A 22742-nucleotide genomic window follows, 5' to 3' on the forward strand; every position below is an offset into this window, starting at 1 on the left:
TTTTCTCTCTTCGCAGGAAAGCAGCTCCCGGCCGGCGCCTCGGGCGCGAAGTCTCCCCGGGGCTGGGGACCGAGGGGAGGGGGCGGCCGGAGCCGGGGCGCGCTCAGCTGCCAGGCACCGGCCCAGCCGGCAGGTACCGACCCGGGGGGAGCTCTGCCGGCATCCTCTCCTCCTCCTCCCGAGCACCGGGGAGAAGCTCCGGTGGAGGGAGAGAGAGGCAGGGGAGGGAGAGCATCGCAGAAAGAGAAATGACCTCCGGAGCGGCCCCACCGGGGGGCTGAAGTCCCAGGAGTCCGGGGGAGAGGAGCGGCAGCGGGCGGACGCCCGGGGCGAGCGCCGGTCCTGGGGCTCTCGCCCGTGTGCTGCACCGACTTCCCTGGGCAAGGAAGGGGGCAGGAGAAGGAGCCAGGGGGCTGGAACGTGCTGCCCCTCCAGCAGGGCTTGCCTGTTCTGCCTCTGTCTCCCGTTTCCTCGTTCGTAAGGAGGCGAGGGGCGATAAGCCAGCGTGTCCCGGCCCCCCGGCTCTGGGGAGGGCTGGAGGCTTGCTCCCCGCTGTACGGGGCCAGGCGGGGGGAGATGGGGACGGCGAGGTGTCTGTCATCGTCATGGCTTTCTGTCCTCTTGCGCAGGGGAAAGATGAAGCGGTAACCGCTCCGGACGGAGGACCCGCCGCCGCTGAGCGAGACCCACCTGCGCGACGGCGGAGCCCCCGCAGCCCCCAGCCCTGCCCGCAGGCAGCACCGGCCCGGCCGCCTGCTCCACGGCGGGCACGTCCCTGGGCAGGGGGCTCGGGAGAGCCAGCGTGGCTCGTCTCAGCGGGACGTGACCGAGATGAGCATGGTAAAGAGCCTAGAGCGGCTGGAGCAGCGGCTGGCTGTGATGGTGGCTGCCCAGGAGACTTCTCAGGCCTGGTCTTCACTGGGAGAGGAGGGGCCGGTTTGTTTTTTGTTTCTTTTCTTTCAACCGAGCTTTGCTGAAAGGCAGCGGGCGACGTGCCGGAGCCTGGGGGTGGCCGCAAAGGGCTGCTGCGGTCCGGCGGGGGAGCGGAGCGGGGCAGGAGAGGAAACGGGGGGAAAATGGAGGGAAGTGCCGGAGCGCGGGAGCGCGGCGAGAGCCGGAGAGGGGCCAGGCACAGGAAACGGGCAGGGGAGGGGAGAGCCTGCCCTTCTTAATGAGCATATCTGCCAAAATGGGCTCCCTTTCTTACTAAACTGCCAACCCAGCAACTCTTTTCTTCCCAGGATTAGAGGGAAATGTTCAGTTTGGGGAGAGTTAAAGGCCATTTGTGTGCTCGATAGCCCAGAGCCAGCCTGGAGGGAGCGAGCCCCGGCCATTGGGGTCCTTTATTTCTTTTTGTTATTCAAACAGGGCTTGGGTGATGGCTGCCATCCCAGCCATCATGTAAAACGCTTCCCTCCAGCCTTTTGATATGCATGCCCCTGTCTGGAGGCAAAGTCCGGCTGTCTCCCCTGCAATCTCTCCACCTACTGGGGAAACGCACCTGATAAGGGCCAGCCTGTTTTCTCAAGAAGGAAAACTGAAACCAGCCCGAGCCAGGCTGGGGGAGCAGCCCCGGGCCCGGGGGCAGCGGGGTCCGGAGGCAGGACCCTGCCGGGACACCTCGCAGGTGAGCGCAGCCGCTCTGCTCTGCTCGCTCCGGGGCAGCCGGCGAGCTCGGCCGGGCAGGGGCCGGGACTCTCTCGAAGCAGTTAAATACTGTGGCACGGTCTTTAACCAGTTTGGCAAACCTTAAAGAAACTGGTATTGCAAAACTAGGGCGGGATCCGGAGTCAGCGGGTTCATTGTCTCGGTGGGGTATCGCTGCAGGGCACGTCCTGGTCACCAGGCAGTGTCGGGGCCGCCGCTAGCACCCGTCTCTTGGGGAGCTTGGAGCATCGGAGCTGGAATCCTGCGTTATTTTGTTCTTCGGGGGTTCTCGTACGAAGCGTATGGCTGCAGCGCGCGCCTGTATGTTTGCAGTGCATTAAGCAATGCAAACACTGCGGTGCTGTTTTTCTCCTCCTCCCGTGAGACGGAACATGTGAGGGGAGCGCTCTGTTTCTTATTATTTTCGTAATGCCCTGTGTGCACATGTTGGTGTGCGTTTCTGCGAGGGGAGGCGAGGACAAAGAGCCGAGCCTTCCTCCCGAGCAGGAGGTGGTGAGGCTTGCGAGGATGGTGGCTCCTGCGAGAGATCCTCGGTGGTCGGAGGGGCGGCGGGCCGAACGGCCCTCTTCAGCAGGCAGCACGCTCTCGGGTGTGCGGCCTCATTGTTTGGCGCAAAAGGCAGCGGCTGTAGGAGAAGGGATGCGAATTGCAGTCCCGCTGCCTAGGTGTAGGTTTCTGGGAAAGTGAGACTTTTAACTTGCTTTGTAGTTTGGGTTGAGTGTGATGTTCCTTCTTCTGCTTGCATATCAGAGGATGGTGACGGGACGTCCTCGAGTGATCTTGGGTGGTGCAGCTGGAGAAGTGCATGGAGCAAGCGGTGCATATGCTCCTGCGTATCCGCTGCTTGCTCCTGCACGTACGCTGCAGGCCCTGCCTGCACCCAGTGAGCTAAAATGCTGTGCTTACGCCAGTGCCTGTGGCCAGGTCCCACGGACCGGCAGAGCTGTGGCGTGTGCTCTCCAGCTCTGCCACGGAGCAGTTCCGTTCCTTCCAAAGTGATAAATAACTCTTTTTTCCCCACTTTATAACTTGGAACAAAGACGATATCGGAGCTCCCCGAGCACGTGGCAAAGCTGAGCGTGGCACATCGGGTGCTCAGTCCTGGCTGTGTGTCCTGGGGAGACCTGGCCACTGTGTCACCCCTCTCTGCCTCCCCAGCACAGAACTGGCCAGGACACGCTCATCCGATTGCCTGCTGCGGGCTGGCCGTGCCGGGCACGAGGTAGCCCTGGGGCTGGGAAAGGAGAAGCCATTTCGAGGTGCAAGTTTGAACCTTCTGGACTCAGGGTCCTCTCTGAGGCTCCCAAACAGGCTCTCCTGACAAAGGACCGAATGCAAAGGTCCTCTGAAGCTCCTGGCAGGGTTTTGAGGGTGTAGATGTTTTGCAGGGCTGGGAGGTGGCCGTGCCTGCTCCTGTTCTCCCTGGATCTTACTAGGCTCACGCTGCCCCATTTCCCTGTCCCCAGCCTCTTCTCTGGGTCACCCTCATGCTAAGAGAGCAGCATATCCTCTCACACCTATGGATTTGCAAGTGAGAGTCACTATTTTTTTGGTGAGATTTGCTATTTTTTGTGGCAGCATCGCTGCTGGCTATGATTGCTGCCATTCTGCAGTATCACAGGCTGGGGAGGGGGAGCAGACCCTGGAGGAGCTGACCCGGCTGTGCTGCGCCGAGGCGTATTGCTGCATCCGAGAGCATCCGGGGCCGGCGTGCGTGGGGCTGGTGTGTGGGACCGGCTGCCCGGGCCGGGGGCAGCCCGGCGAGTCTGGGCAGCTCCCAGGAATTGTTCGTCGGGTCTGGGAGCAGATGTGCTGCAGCAGTGGGATTTCTGCACACAGCTGTAGGGATTTATGCAGCTTTAGACTCCCTCTGGTGCCATTCCTCTCCTTCTCGTCCCTTTGTTGAGCAGACATGTCTGGGGGTGGGGGGGAGGCAGGACGTGCACCCAGGGGCTCTGCCTGAGGAGGTGGGCACCGGACACCTGTTTTCCTTCATGTTTGGATGTTACCAGGGTTTTAACGCTGCCCTCGGCATCCGAAACATCAAATCCCGACTGGTCTTTGTTTGTCAGAGGTGCTGACAGATGATCTCAAAGCAGAAATCTCAATTGTTAGGGAAGCAGTTGGAGGCGATGCTGAGCGAGAGCGCCGGGGAGGGGATGGCGGGGCTGGAGCCTGGGGTCTCTTTGGGGCTGGGGCGGGGGTTGCTTTTGCTTCCTAACAGGGCCTTAGGTGGGTAAAGCCCTGTGCTTGCTCCTTCGCTCGCTGAGCTGAGTTAACGTGCTCCTGAAATGACTGTGCTGGCAAAGGGGCAAGTTGCAGCACAGATCCATAGCCCAGCAATGAGGCAGCTTCGTTAGCGTAGTCCCGGGTGCCTCTGGGAGAGTCTGGGAGCTTCCACTTCCGAAAACAGGATCCAGGGAGGGCACCTGAGGGAAGGCAGAGGCATTTGGGCGCAGGCAAGGTCTGCCCCACCTCTCCCAGGGGGACGCCTGGCCAGGCTTTATCTGTGAACAGCAACAGCAGCTCCCAGGATGGGGGGGACGCCGGCACTTGCTTTCTCTGGCCCCCCCCGGGGCAGGGGGTGGTGGTCTGTGAGCGTTGCCAGCACAGACCCCTGCCCTGCCCCTTCGCCCCGGTGCGGAAGGGGGAGCCAAGGCCGGGAGGGGTGGGGGGAGCAGGGGGCAGGAGGCGTTTTCTTTTCTCCCTTTGGGAGAGTTAAACTCACTGCAGGTGCCAGGACTTTGCCCCCCGTGGCGAGCTGTCTGCCGTGTCCTGCTGCTGCTGTAACAGCCCACCCACTGCCGGGTGTGCTGGGTGTGCTGGGCAGCCAGAGCACGGTGAGGCTGGTGCTGGGGGGGTGGGGGTGGGATGTCCCCTGGTTTCTGCAGGGTGGCTGGGAAGGGCAGCTCCCCTCTGGACAGGCTCTGGAGCGGTGGCCGGGAGTGTGCCGGCAGAGCCAGCCTGGGCTGGGCGGCACCGAGCCCCGGAGCGCTCCACGGCGTACGGATGGCAGGGCTGGGCCAGCGCAGCCCTGGAGAAAAGCCCTGGTGCTTCCCCAAGGACAAGCAGGTTGTGTCTGGGGCATCTCATTTGCTGGAGCTGGTGGATATTCAGGGCCACTGCGTTTGTGGGGAGGTTTTGTCCAGGTCCCCGTTAGCTCCCAGTACCGTTCCAGATGCGTCTCCGGTCAGACCCCTCTGCTAAAGGCATGAGAAGTTGTGGCTGGCTTGAAGAGCTTATGCTGTCCGCTTTGCCTTCCCTGGGGCTTTCTGCATGGCTAAATTTCCTTTCCACTCTGGTTCCACAGGCGACCATGAAAAAGGACAAGAGCCACGGCCGGGATGAGGCAGACTGCAGGGCAGAGCTGATCCTCATCAACGGGGACTGCACCGATCCTCCTAACGATGAACCTGCCCTTCTTCTGGAGGCGAACGGGAAGCCCAGCACTCCAGGTGAGTCTTTCCGCGCCGTGCCCGATGTGCCGTGCCTGATGTGCCATGCCCAGGATGCACAGGGGTGCAGGGGGCCAGGGGTCTCCCAGCCGCTGTCCCGAGGGCTTGCCGGGGGGCTGCAGCATCGTGACCGTGACTGGGGTCCCTCTGTGACTCTACTGGGTTTCTGCTTTTCGGCGGCACATCCAGATCATGGCGACAGAAGCGGTTGTAGAAATGGGTGCCATGCTGGGATGCTGGCTCTGCCCCTTCCTGGTTTAATTCCCCAGGAACGAGGGAGGCGGGGAGCCCCCCCCACCTGAGAAGCGCCGCCGGCCTGAGCGGCTGCGTCACAGCTCCTGGGATACTCTGGTCGTGGTCCCCAAATCCCACCGCTGGGGTTCGCGAGATCCTGCTGTAAAGGAACTTGGTGGCAAGCCCTGAATAGCAGGCATATGGTTTCCTTACGCATCTGCGCTTTCGGGAACGAAAAAGTGTATAAGAAGGTCCCCACACTTGCTATTAGAGTCGCTCCCAGTTTTGGGGGCAGGTGGGTGATGTGGGACTGCCAGTGTCAACAGTACCGTGATGGGGAGCCTCGGGGACATCGCTTGTCTTCTGCTCTCGGCCACATTTCTCCACGATGAGGTTTCGGTCTCCTCAAATCACGCCTTGCTGCTCGGAGCAGTCACGGGTGGAGGCGTGCGGGGGCACGGCCAGGACAGCTCACGGAGCCTGAGGCTGCTCTGCCTTGTCCCTGCGCAGATGCTGAGGGCCTGGGGCTGCCGTCCCTGAAGAACAACAAGAAGGTGAGCAAGGGAGAGCTCTCCAAGGAGGACCTGTCCTGGCCGCTCGCTCTCACGGGGGCACAGGAGGTAAGTGCTTGCCAAGGCTGCTCTAAGACCTTGCCGCCCAGGGGCTTTGTGGGCTGTCTGTGGGGGGCAGCTGGTGCCCGCGACCCCCGCCTGTTCCCTGCCAGGGCCGCTCTCGCACTCGGTGCCGGGGGAACGGTCCAATGGCAGATGCAATATTCATTTACAAGCATAAAATTTGTTTTCATTTTTAAATTCCTGATTTACGTTACGACAGCAGCAGCAGGAGGGTGTGGTGCGTGACGCAGCAATGCCCACTACGTGTTGCAGCAGTCTCATAATTGTTATGCTGATATTTTCTTTAAAAAGTCTTGACCTTATTGATGAACTGAAGCATCTTGCATCTCCCGCTCTTAGGGTGGCCTGCTTTTAGCTGCTTTGGGGCTGGATCCCAGTTTTGCTCCACGCCCCGCCTCCCCCCCAGCCTTTTTTGTTGACTAGGTTGACAAACCTCCAGGGTCTGGAAGCATTTTTGCCTTCTGGCTTTATTGTTTTGACTTTGAAATAAAACCCCAAGGTTGGAGATCTGCCTGTGATGAGGCAGCTTCCAAAAAAAAGAGCCATAAATCCAACTGTGGTGAAAAATTCTGCTTTCCCACTATGTCTGGTTCAGGGGCTCTTCACTTGCAAAATCTCATTTCATTTTGAAACTCTGTTATGCCGGATGCAGGAAACATGCCTGGGTTAGACTGTTTGTAAACTGCGGCTGCTGAAACCGCAGGGGAAAGGCTGCCCTGGGTGCCTTCGCAGGGCTGGGCTGTGGGAGGGAGCGCACCCACACCTGTGTGAGAGCACCCACGCGTGTGTGAGTGGGGCGTCATGCCTGGGACGGCTGCTCTGCCGGGGTCTGCGGCTCTCCCGGTGGCCGGTCCTCCCGGCTGCTGGCTCCCGCTGCTCTCGGTCGCACCGCTGTGGCTGTAGCTGCGAGGAGGGAGGGTATAGGAGGGTATAGTGGAGGATGCACATGACAGCTGGAAACAAAAGTTGATGTAAGCAGCTCCTGGTGGGTGCTGGGTGCTGCAGCAGTGGGAGTACCTGAGCATGGCTGTGCAGCCCAGCAGAGATGCTGTGAAGCGCGTGGTCGCACCAAGGGCTCAGCCTGAGGTGCTTCCCGCAGCCGTCCGCGCTCCTCTTGCCTTCCCCGTGTCCCTGTCCCCAGGGCTCCGGCGCTGCTGGTGCCCAGCCCTGAGGAGCACGGGCTGTCCCTGTCCCCGCACGCCGCTGGTGTGGGGAAGGCATCCGAGCCATGGCACCTCTCTCTTCTGGTTGCAGGTACGGCCCCGGGGCAGCGCTGGTTGGGAGAGCAGCCTCAGGCAGAAGCCCCCCGTCCGCCTCATCTTCCAGGCAGGGCAGACCCGGCACGAGATGAAGATCAAGGAAACAAACAGCGTGGAGACTCTCAGGGACCTGCCAGCTCCCCCGCGGGTGAGGGTCTGCGCGGGGCCAGGGCTTCCCTGGAGCTCCGGAGATCTGCACTTCTGCTGCGCCCTGGCCAAGTGGCTTCAGACATGTTGCAGCCTCTCTGTGCCTCAGTTTCCCCTGTGAGAGTTGCAGGGGGTGTGTGCTGTTGCTTGACCCTGCTATGAACTAACTGGGTGCTTTGAACACCCTGGGATGAACTGGGGAGAGCGAAAGGGAAGAGAGCAAGCGGTGCACTGTTTTCTGTGTGTCTTGCAAGTAAAAGCAGAGCAATTCTCCCTCAGATGCCCCAGCCCTGGGCTCTCCCCTCCATTCCTGGCTGCGGCAGTGTCCCTGCTCCCTGGCTCCCTCTCTCTGCTCTCCAATCCCTGTCTGAGGGGCTGGGGGTGACGTGGGGCAGGTCTCTGCTCTCCCCTGCCCCTCTCCTTCTCCCTGCCACTAACGCTCCGCTTCCTCTGCTCCGCAGAGCTCCAAGCGGCGCTCAGCCCCGTCCATCCCCGTGACCACCATCGACCTGACGGAGGAGGACTCCCGGGACTCGTCCCGCAGCAGCAGCACGCTCTCTGGCAGCAGCTCCCAGGAGGGCCAGAACGGTTCCACCGAGCTGGGGGCCGAGGAGCCGGAGAGCAGAGACGTGGGGATGGCACTGGAGTACCAGGTACGGAGGGGCCAAACTCTGCTCCTGCACTGAGATCCTGTGCCCGGGACGGCGCGGGGTGAGGACGAGCCTTCCTGGCTTGTCTCGAGCCTGCAAGCAAGGGGACCTTCTGGAAACCTCACTGCTGCTTCTCCTGCCTCCTCTTCCCTGCCTGCCCTTCCCTGTGTGTCCAGTGTGTGATGGTGCTGGGCTGTCCCCGTCCGTCGGGCAGCAGCAGGGTTGGTGCTGTGCAGGGACCAGCCCTGTGGAGCCACCTCCTGTGACACACGTGGGGCTGCAAAACCTCCAAGGGCCCCCAAGAGACACGTGCGCGGCACACGCCGAGCTGGCAGCCGTGCCGTGCCCTGCCGAGACAGGCAGTTGCATGTGCAAAAAATGTTTCTGTCGGGGGATGCTGGAGAGAAACGAAGCTGCTGGAGCTGCAGAGAGTGATTCAGTGCCTGCGGGCGGCAGGGCAGGGCCCGAGACTTGCAGGAACTGGGCAATTGCATCTTGCTGCATAATTAGGTGCCTAATTGCAGAACAAAGCTGGGAAGGAGGGCTCTGCAGGCTGAGGTGACTGCTCCTGCGCGGGGTCCCTCCCCAGGCACAGGACCGTGCCGGCGTGGCCCCCGTCAGGCTGCCCGTTGGCAGCCCTTGGCGTGGTCACACCAAAATTCCCAGCTTTTCTTTTTCTTCTCTCTGTTTTCGCTCTGCCCTGTGGGAACAAGAGGAGGGTGGGCGCCCTCCCCCTGGGGTGCAGCCAGAGGAGCTGAGCTGCGAGCCCTGTGAAGGTTGTGCCAAGGAGCATCCCCGTCTGCTTGGGGAGCCCGGGGAGCAACCTCGGTGCAAAGTCCTCCCTGTGGCAGGCAGGGCACGTAGCATCCCCGGCTGTGCTTTCCACATCCCTCAGCTTGGGCCGTGCCTCGAGGCTCGGCAGCAGTGTGCAGTGAGCCAAGTTCTCCCAGACAAACGTGGCTGCGATGGGCGAGGGGATCGGGAGAGTCTGCCTGCGCTCCCTGGAGCGGCTGCCCGCCCGTCTTGCCCGTTCCCATCCCCGGGACTGCTGCAAGCCAGCCCTTCTGTGACAGCCGGAGCTTCCTAGCTGCTGGTTTGTGTGGGTGCAGGAAAAGGCATCCCGGTATTTGCAGAGACCCCGGGAGGGCAGGCAGGAGTGGGCACGCACGGGTGCCGGTGCCAGGAGGGCTGTGCAGGACAGAGCACGCACCGCGCCGTGCGTGCCAGGCGCTGGGCTTGGCGTGGGGCTGGCAATGCGCAGACCTTCCCGCCGAGCTCTGGCGTGGTGCAGGGCTGGGAGCCAGCACTGCCGGGGCTGTGTTGTGCCATTTTTTTGAGGGAGGGGGGTGCAGCTTTTGGAGATCATTGCACAGAGGTCCACGCACGTGACTTGACTCCAGTGGGTGACACGTGTGGCGGAGCAGCTCTGCAGGGTGCTCTGTGGCTGTTCCCCCACGCTCCAGGGCTCTCCTGCAGAGCTGCTCGGATAAAATGGGGGCTGCGTGCTTTTGGCTGATCTGTATTGGCCTCTTTTGCTTTCAGGACGGGAAGGAATTTGGAATTGGGGAGCTCGTCTGGGGAAAGATCAAAGGTTTCTCCTGGTGGCCTGCGATCGTCGTCTCCTACAGAGCCACGGCCAAGCGCCAGGCTGTCTCAGGCATGCGGTGGGTGCAGTGGTTCGGAGACGGGAAATTCTCCGAGGTAAGCCTGCTGCCTGCCCCTGCCTGCGCCCGGCTTCGCCCAGGCTGGAATCCCCTGCCCTGCGCATTTCTGCCGCCTGTCCCATTCCTGGGGCTGCCTCTGGGGTGTGTGTGCGCCCAGCTGCAGCCTCCCTGGGCAGGGACCCCGGTGTTTAGCATAGTCAGGCTCTGGCATGCTCTCATGGCTCCCATGTCTATAACTAGTGGCTGGTTACTGTAAGTTGGTGAGAGGATCCAGCGATGGGGACGTCTCTCCAGCCCCTTCGCAGGGTTTTTTCCAAGCCCTGGTCTCTAGGGCTGCCCCTGTCGCTCCCTGCCCGGTGAGGGATGCCCTCCTGGAGCCCCATCACCCCTTGGCCGTCCCGTGCCTTCCCTGGGCTGCAGGCAAGAGGGAGGGAAGTGCCGTGCCGTGCTGGCTGTGCCGGCAGAGGTGTGGTGCCAGCAGAGGGTGCAAAACACCCGTCCTAGTCACAAATGCAATGGTTCTAGTCATGAGCGCAATGGTCCTAGTCATGAGTGCAATGCCACCGCCTCTGCCTTCCTCCCTCTGCCGCTGGTCGCCCTCTGCAGCGCTGACGCTGGCCTTCCTCGCGCGGCTGCACGGTGCAGACAAAGCCCCAGCGGGGTGACGCGGCTGCAGCCCAGCACCCTCGGCTGCAGCGTGAGAGCCGTGCTGGGAACCGCTGTGCTGCAGGGCCGGGTCTGCGGCGCGGGGTCACGGTGCCGTGGGGGACGTGGCCGAAGCGAGGCATGCATGTGCCTGCTGGTAAGCTTTTGTCGCTCTCTCCCAGGTTTCTGCAGACAAGCTGGTGGGACTGATGGCCTTTAGGCAGCATTTCAATACTTCCACGTTTAATAAGCTGGTCTCCTACCGACGAGCCATATACCATGCCCTGGAGGTAACCGCGGAGCAGAGCTGGGGTTGGATAGATAAGGTGCCAAGTGAAGGGGCCGGGCTCTGTGGGGGGGAGTGGGGGGCAGGGAGAGATGAGGGGTGCAGGGAGAGATGAGGGATGCAGGGAAAGATGAGGGATGCAGTCCAGGTGCCTGCAGAGCTCGGGCAGTGTGTGTGGGGGTGGTTGGGGCCGGGGCTTCGCGGCTCTGCCCCTGCACGTTGCTCTGCTTTGCATCTGGATAACGCCTGTGAATCACCTTGAGAGCGATCAGTGAGGGAGCTCCCGCAACAATCCAGAATTAATCTTTCCCCCATCTGCTGGGGTGGTGTGGACAGATGTCTGTAGGAAAACCCTCCTTTCTCTGCTGGGACTATTTCCAAGTGCAGCTGTGGGGCCAAACTCTGCTTATCCCGGGGGATTCAGGAGTAACTGCTGCTGCTCCAGGGTCTCGCTGCTCCAGAAACCCCCGGGGCCGGGCTCTCTCAGGGGGCTCTGACGTGCGGCAGCATCGGGGTTGCAAGGCAGTGTCACGCTGGCAGGAGGTGTCCTGGGCTGGTTCCTGATGCCCTTTGCAGTCTGGGCTGGCACTGAGCACCCCGTGGGTCTGATCCCCGCCCAGGGGATGCACCACGCTCCGGGTTGCGGTGCTGCAAACCCACAGGCACCTCTTCTTCTTCTGCCTTTTCTTTGCTTTCTGTTGCTTGCCAGGGAGCAGAGTCTGGGCAAGAGCTGGGGCTGGGCTGTCCCTGCTCCCAGCTAGGTTGGGGCTGGTGCAGGACAGACGGGCTCATTACGGGGAGGGGAGGCACAAGAGTGTGGCCGAGGGCACACCCAGCGCTGGAATCTGGCAGCTGCCGCCGTGCCGGGATGCCGAGCCCTGCACGCGTGTGTGCATGGTGGGGAGGGGTCCTGGGACCGCGGCCGTGGCAGGCACATGGGCCGTGCACGCTGCAGCCGGGCTGCTCCCCGGTCGGGGACCAGCCCCGGTCACCCTGGCCCACGCCGTCCCTCTTTTTCTCGGCAGGTTGCCCGGAGCCGGTCGGGGAAGACGTTTACAGCCGCCCCTGGGGAGTCCCTGGAGGAGCAGCTGAAGCCCATGATCGACTGGGCGCTCACCGGCTTCAAACCCTTGGGCTTCAAGGGACTGAGACCACCCAAAGCCTCGGGTGAGGTGGTGGCAGGAGCTGGACGTGGGGCTGGTGTGGGCAGTGGCCACCGGTGCCCGGCCGCTGCGGCCAGCCCTGGCCGAGGCTGCTTGCCCTCTGCCGCAGCCGTGCTGGCTCGGTCCTGAGGTGGCCCTGGGGCTCCTCACTCCTCACTGGGGTCCCCGCCAGCAGCACTGCAAACAGGCAGAGTAAAGCACCCTCAAAGCCATTGCTCCTGGAAGTCAATGACCTGGCTGAGCCTCGAGCCATGCGTGGGGAGCCCGGGTGGTCAGGAGGGGCTTTACTTTTGGCTGGGGTGGGACCTGGCAGGGATCGGCTGGAGATGTCCCCCCGGGACCGGAGGCTTGTCCCCAGGGAGCCACCTTTCCCTTGCAGAGAACGGGGCCCTGAGGAACGGGACGGAGGAGGTGCTGTCCCTCGAGCAGTGCCCCCCCACCAAGAGGCTGAAGACCAACCCCTGCAACAACAGCAAGGAGCAGCGAGTGGAAGAGGACCAGACCAGAGGTAACCGGCAGTGAGAGCCGGGGAGCAGCGTGGCCTGGGGTGTGCATCCTGAAAAAGCACCGGGAAACTTCTGGGAAAGGGCTCGGCTCTTCCCCAGGGGCCGTGAGCTTGGTTTCCAAAGGCAAAAGCTTTTGTGGTCTCTTGTTGCTCACTTGTGCCTTACGAGACACCAGCAAACCCAACTGCAAGACATGGTGCCACAAGCTGGGCTCCATTAATTGCTCAGCTTGGAAATGATCTGTGTGTTGCTACTTTGAGCTTTAGCTCTAGTATCTCCAGCAGTGAAAGGACATGGGTTTTGCACCAAAATATGCCCATGGCCTGCCCTCTCTGTGCAATGCTCAGCAAAGCTGCAGCAGTTTTAATGCAAGAAATAAGGCATCTGTAAGTAGAGTGCATTTACAGTTTGTTACATAAGGAATGATAAATCTCTCTTTTTTTTTTTTTTTAAATTTTATAAAGAGCAAATGGTTTCTGAAGTTACGAACAACAGTGGGAGTCTTGAAGGTAATCGATTGCCCTACCTCTCTGGGGAAAAGGTGTGGGGCTGATGCAGGTGCTTGCAGCCAGCACTAGGCAAAGATCGCGCGTCCCTTTTTAACGGCACCGTGCAGAAAGGGGGAAGGTGCTGTGATTGCAGATTGCTGGGCCTCCCTTGGCGTGGAGGGGGACAGGCGGGGGCCTGTTCCTGGGAGAGCCACAGCTGCATCTGGACCTGCAGGCAGTTCAGACAGAGGCTCCAGCCTCTGCAGCCCGCGGTGGGGTGGAGGTGCAGGGTCCGCACTCCTGCATGGAGCTCCCTACCCCGGGGTGAGCGGAGCTCTCTCTGTCACACAGACAGCTGTTTGTCCTGCGGGAGGAGAAACCCGGCCACCTTTCATCCACTGTTTGAGGGGGGCCTCTGCCAGACGTGCAGGGTAAGTGCCGCCGTGCCGGGACTGAGCGGGAGCCTGGGGCCGGAGGATGGGGAGCAGAGTCCAGCCCTGTTGGGACAGGAGGGGTGACTGTGGCAGATCCTGGCCATGCTGTGTCCACCACAGGGCTGTCCCTTGGCATGTTCTCTCCACTTGAAGCACTGAGGATGTGCGCCTCCGAGGTCTCGGCATGCACTGCGGACGGAGCAAAGCTGTGTTCTCTCTTCACCCTCTGAGAACAGATCCTGATCCTCTGTCCCTCTCTCCTCCCGGCTGTCCTTTTGCTAGGATAGATTCCTGGAGCTCTTCTACATGTACGACGAGGACGGCTACCAGTCTTACTGCACTGTCTGCTGCGAAGGCAAGGAGCTGCTGCTCTGCAGCAACGCCAGCTGCTGCAGGTGGGCCCCGTCTCTGCAGCCGCAAGCAAGCAGGGTTGTGTGTGAGCCTGGGCAGGGCGCTGCACTGGCACCCGTTTGGCCGCCACACAGCACATCCCAGCACAGCCCACCCATCCCCACTGAGCCACTCTGCACCTGAATAAGTCCTGGGGAGGATGGCAGGAGCTTTACCTGCGCCTGGGTCACCAGCTTGTGTTAGCAGCCTAAAAAACGAGGATACTGCATAGAAAAACATCTTACAAAGCGGGGTGGGAGCTCCGATGCATGGCAGGGGAGAGTGCAGGAGAGGCTGGGGTGACCCAGAGGGGTTTCTGGAGGTGACAGGCATGAGGTGTTGTGGTTTGGGCAGGTGCTTCTGTGTGGAGTGTCTGGAGGTGCTGGTGGGGCGAGGGACGTCGGCCAAGGCAAAAGAGCAGGAGCCCTGGAACTGCTACATGTGCCAGCCCCAGAGGAGCTACGGGGTGCTGCAGCGCCGGCAGGACTGGAACACCCGTCTGCAGGACTTCTTCACCAGTGACAAGGGACAGGAATACGTAAGGGCTGCGGGCAGGCGAGCCCAGCACGCTGGGCTTTGGAGGAGAGGGCTGCAGAGGGCAGGGTGAACGGCTCAAAATTCCTTGGCCCTCTGCCTTGGTCTTGCTCATCTACCCTCTCCATGGGTGCTGGGCTCTTGGCGCTGCAGATGCTCCCCTAAAGGTGGAGGCGATGCCTGTAGAGCCAAGGTTTGGCCTCACAGAGCATCACAACACTGCCCAGAGCTGGGGCTTCATTGCTGTCCTTTCATTGCAGGCTGCACCCAAAATCTACCCAATGGTCCCACCAGCAAAGAGGAGACCCATTCGAGTGCTCTCTTTATTTGATGGCATAGCAACAGGTGAGGCACTGGAAGAACACTGACCCGGTGGCTTGCAACACTGGATGTCAGGGTTGAATAGTTTCATGGCTTCAAACCTGTCTCTGAAAGCTTGGTGGGGAGAAGGGGATGAGGGGCAGGGGGATCCCCGTCAGAAGGGAATGAGGGCAGGGGCTCCCCTTCCTGCTGGACGGGGCTGTGGAGGTTGGAGGGGTGGAGAGGTGGAGGGAGGGCATGCTGCACCGAGTGCTGTCTTGGATGGCTGGTTTCACTGAGAAGCAAGAGCTGTGGGAGTGCTGGTAACCTGGCCTCTGGTGAAGAAGTGCCTGAAGGCAACTGGTTTGACTCAGTTCACTCAGCTCTGGAGTTCTGCTTTCTGGGAGCAAACCTGCCTGGAGGAGTGGATCAAAAAAATAGTTTGCTCCTCCAGAAGTCCTGTGTGACTGCACCCACCTAGGACATGCAAGAGTCGCCACATCGAGCTTCTGTGCTGACGAAGGAGACTGGGAGACTAAAGAGAGCAGTGCAACCTCAGACCTCTGTCCCTTGGCAGGATACCTGGTGCTGAAGGACTTGGGCATCCAAGTGGAGAAGTACATTGCCTCGGAGATCTGCGAAGACCCCATTGCTGTGGGCACCACACGGCAGGAGGGCAACATCACCTATGTGCACGACGTCAGGAACATAACCAAGAGAAATGTGAGCACTGCTTCTGCAGGAGGGCTGGGGAACGTGGCACCACGGCTGCGTGGGTCTCGCCTCACCAGCTCTGGGACGGGCTTGCCCCCCCAGCCTGCCAGGGAGGAGAAACCCACTTATGTGACATCTCCTAACTGGGTCTGTCTGTTCGGTCTAGATTGAGGAGTGGGGTCCTTTTGACCTGGTGATCGGTGGAAGCCCCTGTAACGACCTCTCCCTTGTCAATCCAGCCAGGAAGGGGCTGTATGGTAAGGCTGCTTTGCTCTGCAGGGCTGGGTACCCCCAGGGTGTTCCCGGGGTGCAGAGCCACCTTAAAGTCCAAGAAAGTGGTTCAGCCCCAGTCTGTGTTGGTGGTGGCTCCCCTCTGAGCTGCAAATCATCCATCTGCAAAGCACAGGCTGTCTCCATGCCATCACGGTGGGGAGGGCAGCCAGGTCTCCGGACCCATGCCCCCCGTGCCGCAGCTGGTCCCAACCTCTTGCCAGTCCTAACCCGCCGCTCTGGCTTTCTCCCTTGTAGAAGGAACTGGGAGGCTGTTCTTCGAATTTTACCACCTGCTCAACTACGCCCGTCCCAAGGCGGGAGAGGAGCGCCCCTTCTTTTGGATGTTCGAGAACATGGTGGCCATGAGGGTCAATGACAAGAGGGACATTTCTCGGTTTCTGGAGGTAGGAATTGCTGCCGGCTTTGGGAGAGGCGTCGGAGCGGGAGACCCTTGCTGGGCTGTGTGAGGTGTGCTGATGCTGTGAGGGTCTGGCTGTGGTTTTGTATTGCCCCGACACTGGAAAACCCCAGGCCTGATGCACACGCCAGGAATCAACTTTTTAGTCTTGGCTCTGGAATCCCCTCTGGCTTTCAGCAGGTTAACCCCGAGCACTAGTTCTCCAGGGGAAGGTTTTTGCCAGCCTTGCAGAAAGCATCTGTTCAGAGCAATGCCTGTTATTTCTAGGGAGAGGGAGGTCAGGGGCTGGAAAGGATTTTTAACTCTCTGGTAGCCAAGGTGGGCTGCGGGTCAGCAGGGACCCCCGTGTGTAAAAAGTCCCACCAGGGGCTGATGGTCCTGATTCTGGCCCGGAGAAATCAGCACTGAAGCATGCTGTGATTTTCATTAGCTGCTGGCCACGGCTATGGCGTGAGAGCTCACGTGGCCGACCAGACTGTGCTCTGGTGTAGAACAAGTGTTTGTTGGGGCTACATCCTTAAGAAGATTTGCTGAAGACTGAAGTCCCTGCAGTGCAGTGGAGAAGGGCTTTCCACGCAGGAGAGGGCTGAGCCCATACCTCCTCTAACTTTTATTTTCCCCCCTCTCGTGGCCTGCAGTGTAACCCAGTTATGATTGATGCTATCAAGATATCAGCTGCCCACCGAGCACGCTATTTCTGGGGCAACCTTCCAGGCATGAACAGGTAATCCTTTGCTGTCATTTTGAATCTCTCGCTGTTTGTTCTGTTTTGTGGTGCTTGTGTGGTTCTTCTTTCCTCCTTGGCCCTAAGCCCAGCTCCTGGGAGCTGAAGAGCTGCAGCTCCCATATGGTGCAGTTTCCCTGCGGTGATGTGCACATGATAATGCGCTTGCTAATGAGCAGCGATGAGACTGTGGGAAAAGTATAGCAGCATCCCCTGCCCCGGACCTGAAGCCTGTGGAGGGAAGAGTGACAGGGCTTGTGCAGGATGCTGTGTGGTGTGTCTAGCTTGGGGATACACGTGCACCGGCCTTTAAGACCCAGGCTGATGTGGGGGTGCTGTATGGCAGCCCCGTGCCCCGGTCAGTGCCATGCAGGGGTTTGCCGGAGATAAACCTGAGCAGCCGCCTTGGCCGGGGCCGCTCAGCCCTGTGCGGCAGCACAGGGAAGCTCACGCTACAGCAGGCGGCTGCTGCGGCAAAGCACGACTGCTCTCCTCCAAACTTTGTTCACACCTCGTAGCACCCCGAATTCATGGCAAAACACAACAGAAGGAGTTGAAGTAGATTAAAATCCAATTACTAGCAGTTCTGCACACCAAATACTCCTAGCAACAAAACCCGGAGTTTTCTCACAGCGAATGCCTCAGCCAGTAAACACAGACTGGGTTTAAATATTTTCGCTTGTTTGTATTCAAATTGCCAGTATTTGTTGGGAGTTAAAACTAATTAAAGCAGAGCTAGAGGCATGTAGGTATTTGAAAGTGAAATAGCAATTACCGAGCCTTTGTCCTGTCATGCCATTTGAAATGGCACTTGAACTTTCATCTGATTGTAGGGAGGCGGAAGCCCCAGCGTGATGACTCAGAGCTATCTCCATGAAATAGCCTGGGGCGATGCTTGCAGAGGTGCCTTGCTGAGCAGAGGCAGGCAGGATGGCAGGGGCACAGGGCTCCTCCAAAAGCTTTTTTTACCAAGAAAAGCTACAGAGTGCACTGGGGAAAGGGGGTTGACACTGGCCGGCCCTGTTAGGAATGGCTAACGAGGCCGGCGATACCGTTCCGGCTGCTACAGGGCTCTGACCATGCTGGGGAGCAGAGTGCCCGTCCTGTAGGAGACTCCTGAAGCTCTCCCTCCTCTCTGGGTGGCTCAGGAGGGGTGCTGCCCTGGGGAGAAGGGCTCCTGTGCCCGCCCTGGGAGGACCTGCTCTGGTCTGGCATGTGCCGGAGCAGGCAGAGGTGTGAGTTTATGGCGAATGACCTCTTAATGATTTGGTGGTTCCTTGGAGAGCGATCTATTGACCTCAGCCAAGCAGGAGAGGCTGCACGAAGACTTGACACGCAGAGCTGGGAGGAGGAATTTTCTATTGTCTTTAGATATTTAGCATTTGCTTTTTACTCCCCACATTCAGTGCTAGTGCTGATTCCCGGCTGAGGGATTATTAATGGCTCTTCTGTTTTGCTTTTTATTTTCCTAATCCAATTTTATAATGGAGACAGCATGCTAGAGTCTTAATCCCTGCCAGCATCTCCCTTTAACTGGGGAACCTGAGCTCTGCTGGGGTGTGTTCCCAGGGGCATCAGCTGCTGGGTGTGCTGGTGGTGGTGGGCTGGGACCCTGCTGCAGCTCATGGGATGGCAGCGTTTCTGCTCCCTCCAGCAACAGTCCAGAGCAGCAATGCTCTGATATTTGACACTTCTGCCTCAGCCTTTGAGGCAGGCAATCTGTGGAGGTGACTGGTATTTCAGTAGGAAAGCAAGTGGGTGGATGTAGGAGAGGGCATTGGTGGGATGAACACATCACTGTATACTTCAGGAAAGCACGGCAGACCTGCTGCATTTCACTTGATGGGCTACACATCGGGGCACTTGGATAAGACAAGAGCCCTGTACTGCATCCTGGATGTGAGAAAATGTCTCTTAAATTTCAGTAAGACTCAAAACCTGAGATGATAGTGACCCACCCAGGGCTGCTGCTTTCCTGCCAACTTCTCAGGGTGTACATCAAAGTCTCTTGTCCATCTTTTGGCCCACCCAGGGGCACTGGTGTTTCAGTACAGTGTATATCACTGCAGCTTAGCAGCTTAGTGGACTCCAGAGCCATAACAGAAAATTTTAGCATTGCTGGTGGTTAATTTTGGCTGCCCTCGCTTCAGTATCTGTAAATGTGCTGGTGCTGTGAGCCCCCGCAGCCAGGGCAGCTCGCCGTTCTCTGCCCACAGGCATGTCCAGTGTAAGAGGTGTGTGCACATACTTGCCATGCATAGACTTCCATGAGCCAGCAGGTGCAGTGCAGGGCTCCTTCATTCCTGCCTTCACTCTGCAGGATCGGTCACATCCCGAGTCCACAGCTGGGTCTGGGCACTTGGTCCCCATCTGCAAGCAGGTTAAGTTGTATGGTACAGATAAATTTGCACATATAACGCGTGGGATGATTTTATCAGGCTACCTGTGTCCGCAGGAATGGGGCCGTGGGAGATGCAGGCACTGCTCTGCTCTGCTGCTGCCTGCTGCTGCCCTGGGGCAAGTCTGCCTCTGGCTCTGGGCAGAGCAGGAACGACTGCATCACCTTTGCCGAACACTCTGAGGGCTTTGGGTGGAAAACGATATGTGGTTTGCTTGCTGCCGCTCTGGGAAAGCTGGAGGAGAGCTCTGACTCTTAGCAGTGAGAAGCTTCTGCTCAGCATGATTGTAAAACAGAGGCTGGGGCTTAGGGGAGCCCTGGGCTGGCCGTGGGGATGGGACAGAGAGATGCTACGTCCTGGCTGCAGCCAGTGGGCGCCGGGGGAGCAGGACAGCCACCAAGCCTCACGCACCCGTCTTCTGCCTCTGCTCCGCAGGATCTTTGGCTTCCCCCTCCACTACACGGATGTCTCCAATATCGGCCGCGGGGCTCGCCAGAAGCTGCTGGGGAGATCGTGGAGCATCCCCGTCATCCGGCACCTCTTTTCCCCGCTCAAGGATTACTTTGCCTGCGAATAGCAAGCTGAGTGTCCCTCGTCTCTCTGGTAAAGATGCACAGCTCCGCTGCCGTGGCGGGAGAGGGACGGGCACGGCCGCCAGACTCTGCCACGGCACCATTCCTCCCCGGCCACATGCTGCGGGAAGGCAGCCTGGCCCCGCAGGGAGAGCTGAGGAAATGTCTTTAACCAAAGAACCTGGCAGGGTAACTTTTCTTTAAAGGGACTAACGGCAGTGATACGTAGAAAATGATGGACAAAAGAGCTTTAATTACCCAGTGCAGGAAGCTCTATGCATAACTGATGAGACGGGAAGTCTCCTCCAGAGCATTAAATATTCCGTTTTAGCCTAGAGCTGGAAAGTCACAACTTGCTGAGCAGTAAGTGTGGAGGCAGCTGCCGGGGTGCTGCAGGCAAACTTGAACTATAGCGAATTATTGCTTTTCCTAAACAAACAAAACCTCTCTTGAAGCAACTGCCAAAAATCCCCAAACTGTAGCAGCAGGTGTAAGGGACCCTGGTCAGGTTACATACACTGAACATGCAGGATACAGAAACCAAATCTTTTTTATTTTTAAGACTTTTTTGATGAACTTTAATTTTGTTGTTTAACGTCTATTGCTGCTTTAAGGCATTACATAAGAATGTGGAGATTCCTAGACCTGAATGTAGCTGAAACTGAACTGTGAGGTGATAGAATTACTCTTCTAGCTAGAACTAAAGAAATATTGTTTTATACATGTTTGGCTGTAGTTTACAAATATTCACTACTTCCTTTTTAAAGCATCTAAAACTTTTCCTTACGTTTTAAAATCCTGCTGAGTGGTTTGAAAGCTTACACAGTAATCAGAGCAGGGAGGATTTGGGCTCCAGTGTCCATAAAGGAAAATGTTCTCTGAGCATTCATTTCCCAAATGAATGTGTGTGTCGGCAGGAAGGATAGTGTAGTGGTCAATGTCATCTTCAAAATACAGCGCCCCAAATGTCATGTACGATGTCACAAACCGGAGCAGTATTGCCAGCGCGTTAGCTGTGGTGCAGGGGCTTTCCCTGCAGGGAAAATCCCACCTGGCCCTCGGGGCTGTGGGGTCCAGGAGCGCAGCAGCACTGGCCTCACCCCGCGCCCATCCTTCTCCGTGGGCAGGGGGAGCTGACCCCGCAGCGGCAGCGAGGTGGGAAAGCCGCTGCGGCTGGGGGCTGTGCGCATCCCCCTGCTGCAGGCACTGCCTCTGGGGTGGGGGGGCATGTGCCAGGGGCAGGGGCAGGTCCTGGGGGTCTGCAGGCAGGGGCTGTACTGTACCTCTCCTTCCCTGCGTGGCCGTCTCCCCCTGCATGGCTGTGCACAGAGGTGGGATGCTGCTGGTGCTTGTGTGCCCAGCCTGACAGTGCCCTGGGGTGCTCCTGGGGCCGCACCCCCAAACCAGGAGCTCCTGTGGCCACCGCCATGCTCACTTTTGATCGCCCTCCTCCACTCCCTAACTTTTCCAGAGTGATTATCTCGCTGTCCGTGAAGTCCTGGGCGTTCTGTTCCCATGGCCAGCGTCCAGGGGGATGCAGGTGTGTAGGCAGCAGAGCCCATCCATCTCTGCCAGGTTTTCCGTAGCCACGGGGCTGCTGTCCTGGCCGGCGTCTCCTGTGGACTCTTGACTCCAATGCACATTTCAATGCACTGAAACAATTTGTGATGTTTCCCCCCTCAGTCCCTCTTTCCTCCCCTACCTCTGCTGTTCACTACAAACTGTTGCCTGGGTCTGGCAGAGTCCTTGGGTGCCTTCTCAAAATTAGGCATGTGCAAGGTGATTTGTGTTGGGCCAGCCCTTCACCGGAGGCTGGGCTGTCTCACGAGGTGTACAGCATCAGTGGGAAATGAGAGCTTCTCTCCTGGCTCCTTCTACCTCTCTGACACACGGGGACCCCCTTGCACCCCCCTCACGGGTGGTGGAGGACGGCAGACTCCCCGGAGGAGGGAGCCTCCCATTTTCCACTCTTGTGTGTAGCTTTCCACCCTGTGCCCATCCCCAGGCTCTGAGGACCATCTTGTCTCGGTCTCCAACCCAAGGCCACACTTGGAAATGGGCAGGAAGGGAAGCCCAGGTGAAGTTTAAAGGCTTTTTTTCCTTGGTCCTGCCCGGAGGTTACTCTTTAAAGTCTTCCCATAGGGGTTCGTTCTCAGTGACGCGTGTTTGAGCCGCATGCCTTAGTTAAGAAAACGCTGGAGAAAGCCAGGAGGTCTCCTGCATGTCGCTGCTGGCGTCTGCAATGCTTGGCAAGTGCTTGGGGACAAGTAGTGCCCTCTCACCACCTTTGTCACCAGACCCCCGACTGGGAAGGTGGCGTAGTGGGTTCTGCGGGTGCTGGAGGGGTTCAGGAAGCTGCGCCGACTGGCGTCGGACCCCTCGCCAACCTCTGATCGTTATGCCCAGTGTGGACCCGAGTCACAACACTAATTGCTCTGCCCAGCTCCAGCCACAGTCCCCATTCGGAGCCTGACACAGGGCCTCGGAGGGGTGACAGCCATCCTCTGCCTTGGGATCCTCTGATGGTTTTTATTTTTCCAAACTGGGCTGACGTAACCTCCACTCCACGGCATCTCTTAATTTCATACTCCAGATCTCACATCCTTTCCTATCTGATCAAAAGAAAAATAAATAGATGAAAAAAAAGAGGACTCTGGGAAAGTAAACAAAGATAAAAGAGGAATGAGAATTGTCTTGGCATTAAGCTTACTTGATAAGAATTGTAGTAGACAAGTCTTCCTTGAAATATTTTTCCCTGTAAGAGCTGCCTTTTACTATGTGTTTATAAAAACGTTGTAAGGAGAGGTAGATTTCAGAAATGCCTTTTAAATACTTGTTTAAAGGTTTCTAACTCTCCCTGGTGCTATTTTTTTAGGTTAAGGATTTTTGATGTTGAAAGTCTTGCAGGTTTTTATACAATCTTTTAAAAATAAAGAAGTGTATCATTTTGTTGAACACATTTCATATGCTTTTTGTATCGGGAGTGCGAAAACTCAAAAGCTGTGCCTTGTCGACGCAGTTTTACCGATTTTCGTGCGGGAAAGAAAGGGGATCCATGCCAACGGCTTACCATTTACGGCCGTCTAATTAAAAAATAAGTATTTCTGTATGACCGGGCAGTCCTTCTTTGGTAAACTGGTCCTGTGCAAGAGAAGGGGGTTCCACAGAGGGACGAGTCGCCCGG

At 58.6% G+C, this 22742-nt stretch overlaps 1 protein-coding gene across 3 annotated transcripts; it reads left to right on the plus strand.

The window, feature by feature from the left end:
- Positions 1-739: 739 nt before the first annotated feature.
- Positions 740-22604, plus strand: DNMT3B (DNA methyltransferase 3 beta). 3 transcript variants are annotated; one of them, XM_075022178.1, is made up of 19 exons: positions 740-936; positions 4979-5123; positions 5868-5977; positions 7247-7399; positions 7860-8051; positions 9591-9749; positions 10540-10647; positions 11669-11810; positions 12186-12314; positions 12777-12821; positions 13152-13231; positions 13517-13629; positions 13979-14162; positions 14419-14503; positions 14913-15181; positions 15339-15429; positions 15701-15849; positions 16502-16587; positions 19422-22604. In XM_075022178.1, the coding sequence occupies exons 1-19, from the start codon at positions 832-834 to the stop codon at positions 19561-19563; spliced, it is 2487 nt and encodes an 828-aa protein (XP_074878279.1). In that variant the 5' UTR covers positions 740-831; the 3' UTR covers positions 19564-22604. The 3 variants fall into 3 exon arrangements, with proteins under 3 accessions (XP_074878279.1, XP_074878280.1, XP_074878282.1); XM_075022179.1 differs by having other exon boundaries at positions 14940-15181; XM_075022181.1 differs by having other exon boundaries at positions 15036-15181.
- The last annotated feature ends 138 nt before the right edge of the window (positions 22605-22742 follow it).

This window comes from Buteo buteo, chromosome 2 (assembly GCF_964188355.1).
Source record: "Buteo buteo chromosome 2, bButBut1.hap1.1, whole genome shotgun sequence".
Taxonomy (NCBI): Eukaryota; Metazoa; Chordata; class Aves; order Accipitriformes; family Accipitridae; genus Buteo; species Buteo buteo.